Source organism: Babylonia areolata, chromosome 1 (assembly GCF_041734735.1).
Source record: "Babylonia areolata isolate BAREFJ2019XMU chromosome 1, ASM4173473v1, whole genome shotgun sequence".
Taxonomy (NCBI): Eukaryota; Metazoa; Mollusca; class Gastropoda; order Neogastropoda; family Buccinidae; genus Babylonia; species Babylonia areolata.
In genome coordinates, this window is record NC_134876.1 from 99615604 (window position 1) to 99621667 (window position 6064).

The window sequence follows — 6064 nt, forward strand, 5'->3', positions numbered from 1 at the left end:
AGGGGGCACAGATATGTATATATTCTATTTTAAGATCAGTGGGGCAGGGGGCACAGATATGTATATATTCTATTTTAAGATCAGGGGGGCAGGGGGCACAGATATGTATATATTCTATTTTAAGATCAGTGGGGCAGGGGCACAGATATGTATATATTCTATTTTAAGATCAGTGGGGCAGGGGCACAGATATGTATATATTCTATTTTAAGATCAGTGGGGCAGGGGCACAGATATGTATATTCTATTTTAAGATCAGTGGGACAGGGGCACAGATATGTATATTCTGTTTTAAGAGCAGGGGGGTGGGTTGGGGTAGGGGATGGGTGGGGACTCGTCCGCACAGAAAATCAGTTGCAACAGAGGATCAGCGAAATCGTTTTGTTCATGTGCTTGTGTGTAAGTTATGTGTGCGTTTGTGTGTCAAGTCAAGATTCTATGTCATGATGGTAAATTGATCGGATAAGCAACAACTCCTTTTTTACGGCATCAATTAAGCTATCAACGAGAAAAGAAAAAAAAAGGAGAGAGAGAGAGGGGGGGGGAAGAAGTGCACGCGCGCGCGTGTGTGTGTGTGTGTTTAACTGAAGAGAGAGAGACAGGGACCAAGCCGATCGAGGGATATAGGCCTACAGAAGGGACAATTTTTGCGCTGAATTATGCTATTCCCGATCCAAGTTTCTGGCTCTTATCCAACTTTCTTTTTTCACATGACGCGTGACTTTTTTCTTTTCTTGTTTTCCCCCAGTGCCCCGCGCACTTTGGGGAGCACCGCAAAGAACAGCGGCAGGGACCACAGCGAGAGAATAAGCTGACACTAACAGTTCAAGAGCGATGGCGTTTATATAATATATTGTAACTGATTGTTAAATCATCCGTGTGATTATCAGCACAGCATTGTGCAACTTGTGTGAACAGCTTTGTGCAACTCGTGTCGCCGCGTATGTAGGTCTATCTTACCACACACACACACACACACACACACCGGCACTACACACTCAGGCACGCGCGGCAACAGGGAGCTGAACTAAAGTGGCAAAAGCCACATTAATGAATGACTGAATAAATTGTTCGGTGCCACTGAGCGATATCTGAATCTGCCATCTTATCGCATCGTAACACAACTGAGAACCAAAAGTAGGCTGCATAAGCTTTAATTACATGTACGCCTGCGGCACGAGCGCTTAACTCACACTCAGACATAGCTCACTAACGGCCACACACACATTACATCACTCTTCATCACCATCATTAGGCCTAAACCGGGCACACAAGTTTCCATGTCGACGAGACCATGATCTAACATACACCACAACACAGACCATGAACAAACACACACCACAACACAGACCATGATCAAACATACACCACAACACAGACCATGAACAAACATACACCACCACAACACAGACCATGATCAAACATACACCACAACACAGACCATGATCAAACATACACCACAACACAGACCATGAACAAACATACACCACAACACAGACCATGAACAAACATACACCACAACACAGACCATGATCAAACATACACCACAACACAGACCATGAACAAACATACACCACAACACAGACCATGAACAAACATATCAAACATACACCACAACACAGACCATGATCAAACATACACCACAACACAGACCATGAACAAACATACACCACAACACAGACCATGAACAAACATACACCACAACACAGACCATGAACAAACACACACCACCACAACACAGACCATGAACAAACATACACCACCACAACACAGACCATGAACAAACATACACCACAACACAGACCATGAACAAACATACAGCACCACAACACAGACCATGATCAAACATACACCACAACACAGACCATGAACAAACACACCACAACACAGACCATGATCAAACATACACCACAACACAGACCATGAACAAACACACACCACCACAACACAGACCATGATCAAACATACACCACAACACAGACCATGAACACACACACACCACCACAACACAGACCATGAGCAAACATACACCACAATACAGACCATGAGCAAACATACACCACAACACAGACCATGAGCAAACATACACCACAACACAGACCATGAACAAACATACACCACAACACAGACCATGATCAAACATACACTACAACACAGACCATGATCAAACATACACCACAACACAAACCATGATCAAACATACACCACAACACAGACCATGATCAAACATACACCACAACACAGACCTAGTAGGCATCCTTCAGTCTCGGAAGACTATGGAGTTGCGCTCTGTCACAACCCATAAGGGGTTGCCCATGAACCCCCCGCACCTTCCCAGACTAACTAACACCCCGACAACACAAAACACAGAAACATAGATAAATCAGCTCAATTCTTTACTGTTGTACATTTTTTACTACCCTAGTCCAGACACACAAATTGAAACACTGAACTACAGCAACACTTTAGTTACATCATAGCAGCGTGATTAAGGTACAGTCAGTCCCAATAACAGCAGTACGGATCTACGCAAAAGAAAAAAACAAAATGTCAGTCCACTTGAACCACAATCACGTTCGTCTGTTGAAGGACAGCATCTTGAACTGGCTTCAGTCGTACGCCCGCAGAAACGGAGGGGGTGGAAGCGGGAGGAGGGACTGTGGGTGAGGACGTTGGAAATAGGAGGTGGGGGGAAGGAGTGGAAGTGAGGGGATTTGGAAAGGACAGGGCTGAAGGGGAATGACTGTAGAGGCGAACCCTGGAGTTCCGTCGGGGTAGCAGACAGGGGGAACCCACAGGAAAAGTCAAGGGAACAAATCTGTAACAACTCCCATATTTCTGTAGATTACGCTCTAACATTTGAAAGAGTACCCCCCCCCCCCCCTTCCTGGAATGATACGGAATGCACTAAGGAAATAATTGGTTATCTTATCATCATATACAGTCAATTCCACACAATGCTACGAACGCCAAAAGTACATGAAATATTTATGATTTATCCAGTAATTAAAGAGTTAAACTCGCGTGCAATCCGAAAGAGACATTTACCCTAAATGACAAAATGTCGGTATCTATCCTTGTGGTTTCAACTACCAAAACAAAACTCAATGAGCCAACATTGCAATCTCCCAATCACATTTCAAACACCACACAGATGTTTTGGAAATCTTAGGCTGCAGTTGGACACAGTTCACAAAGGAAATAAATCGGAAACAACTCGAGCTGAATACATAGCAAAACAATTCTAAACACAACCTTATCAATTATCCCAACATAAATATCTAGAAATAAAAGAATACTGGGTTTAAAAGATTTCCGTTAAAACAATCCCAAAAATACAACCAAATGTCACAAGTTACGATACTAACACCACGAGGACAAACTAACTATACAACTCCCCCCTCACCTGTCACCAGGCAGGAATCAGGCTCGCCACTGGCCCAGGAGAGAACACAAAACATAGATCCACACAGAGGCAGAAGGGGGTCACACCAGAACCGAACCCCACGACTGGCCAAGAGGGCACCCAACAGCTCACTTGCTGGAACGGCGACCCTTCTCCTTCCAAAGCTCGGCACCAAAGGCCCAGCAAAACTCTTCCTTCACAACAACGTCAACTCCGAACTCATCTCAAGAGTTCAGAGCGAGAATGACTAAGGACATGTCACACACACACATCACAAACGGATTCACGTGCTTCAGTTCGGAACAGAACTGAGCACACAAGAGAACGATAGAGCAAAAGGGGGAGAGAGGAGGGAGAAAGGGAGAAGGGAAAGGGAGAGGGGAAAGGAGAAGGGAAAGGGAGAGGGGAAAGGAGAGGGGAAAGGGAGAGGGGTAAGGGAGAGGAGGAGAAGGGGGACGAACATACGAACACACGAACACACGCACAAATGAATGCTACGAGCCGTGACACGCTCTAGGTGTTTATTCTGGTACAGCGTCGGGTGTGGCTGGCCAGTCCGTCGCGGGAATGACAGTCCCTGTGGCAGAGGGCACAGATGAAGTCTGACGCTGGTCTGTCTGTCTGGGCTGCAGCCTTTCTTCTCATTCTCTTTTCCTCGTGCTGCTGAGTGAGTGTCTCTTCGAACTTGGAAAGAACTTTCTGCACAGTCTGTCTCCAGGCCGACCGTTCGAGGGCTGTTGCTTCCCAGTTGTTCTGGTCGATGTTCAAGGCTTTTAGTCCCTCTTGCACACAGCTGCCTTTGCTCCATTTCTCCTGAAGTTGTTTGAGGGAGAAGATCATGTCTGTAGTGGATCTGTTGGCACGAAAACCGCACTGCGATTCAGGGTAGGCTTGCTCTGCAAGTACTTGGAGCCTCTTCAGTACTACTTGTGCAAAGACTTTTCCAACGATGCTGAGGAGGGATATGCCGCGATAATTATTGCAATCGCTTCTGTCACCTTTGTTTTTGTATAGTGTGACGACGTTAGCCTCCCTCATGTCTTGTGGTACTTCGCCTTCACTCCAACAGAGGCAGAGGATTTCATGCAACTCGGTGATGAGTGTCTCTTTGCAGCACTTCAGTACCTGGCGGGAATACCGTCTTTCCCTGGTGCCTTGCCAGAGGCAAGAGAGTCCAGGGCTTCGCTAAGTTCATCTATGGTTGGTTCTCTGTCAAGCTCTTCCAGCTCTGGTAGGCACTCTATGGCGTTCAGGGCATCTTCTGTGACTACATTTTCCCTTGCATATAGCTCAGTGTAGTGTTCTACCCAGCGCTCCATCTGTTGTTCTCTGTCTTGAATCACCTCCCCTGTAGCTGATTTCAAAGGGGCAGTTTTCTTTTGCGTTGGGCCCAATGCCTGCTTGATGCCGTCGTACATCGCCTTGATGTTGCCTGTGTCAGCTGCGATCTGAATCTGGGAGCAGAGCTGAAGCCAATAGTCGTTGGCGCATTGCCTGGCACACTGCTGGACTTTGCTGCGAGCAGCACGGAGAACCTGGAGGTTCTGCTCACTGGGATTGGTTTTGTATGCCGTCAAGGCGTTTCTCTTGGCCTCGATGACTGGTGTCATTTCTTCTAAGTGGGCTTCGAACCAATCAGCTGACTTGCTGGTCTTTTTGCCAAAGGTGGACATGGCGGCGTTGTAGACAGCATCTCTGAAGTGTTCCCATCGGTCTTGGGCATTTGCAGTGGGTGGTCCAGGGAGAGAATCCTCCAACACACGCGCAAACTTCTCCACTTTTCTTTGATCGCATGTTTTGCTGGTGTTGATGCGAGGTCGGCCCTCCTTTCTCGTACGGTGCAGTCTCTTCGCGCGGAGCTTCACACTGCTGCACACCAAAGAGTGGTCAGTGTCACAATCGGCGCTCTGGTAGCTGCGAGTGATCTTGATACTGGAAAGGTTGACACGTCTGGTGAGGATCAGGTCGAGCTGATGCCAGTGTTTGGATCGCGGGTGTCTCCAGGAGACTCGATGCTGAGGCTTCGTGTTGAAGAAGGTGTTACTGATGCACAACCCATGATGACAGCAGAGCTCTAGCAGGCGCTGGCCATTCTCGTTCATTGTCCCAGTGCCGAACTGACCCAAGCAGGTTGGCCAGGAGTTGTGATCGACACCTACTCTGGCGTTGAAATCGCCGGCGATGAACAGTAGTTCTCTCTCAGGAATTCTCCTTATAGCAGTACTGAGGTCGTCATAAAACTTATCTTTTGCTTCTGCTGTGGATGCCAAAGTTGGTGCGTAGGCACTGATTAGACTGACTGGTCCTGAGGATGTTTGGAGTCAGAGAGACAGGATTCGCTCTGTTCCTTCTGCTGGTGGGGTTATGGACCCCAATAATCTGTTTCTAACTGCGAACCCCACGCCGTGTTCTCTGATCTCGTCTGATGGTTTGCCCTGCCAGAACAGGGTGAAGTCTCTCTCCCTCACAGATCCTGTTTCTGGGAGTCTGGTTTCTTGAAGGGCGACGATGTCCATCTGCAGTCTGCTCAGTTCTATGTCGATGACGGCTGTCTTGCGAGCATCATTTACTTCCTGCAGGTCGTCAGAAAAGCCTGGTGTCATTGTCCTTACGTTCCACGTGCCCAATTTCAGGGCGGGAGTTTTCATTTTTCTGTTG

At 47.3% G+C, this 6064-nt stretch overlaps 1 protein-coding gene across 1 annotated transcript; it reads right to left on the reverse strand.

Moving 5' to 3' along the window:
- Positions 1 to 4524: 4524 nt before the first annotated feature.
- Positions 4525 to 6009, reverse strand: LOC143293277 (uncharacterized). The gene is made up of 2 exons (XM_076604116.1): positions 5797 to 6009; positions 4525 to 5523 (listed from the first exon to the last, which is right to left on the reverse strand). The coding sequence occupies exons 1-2, from the start codon at positions 6007 to 6009 to the stop codon at positions 4525 to 4527; spliced, it is 1212 nt and encodes a 403-aa protein (XP_076460231.1).
- Positions 6010 to 6064: the final 55 nt, after the last annotated feature.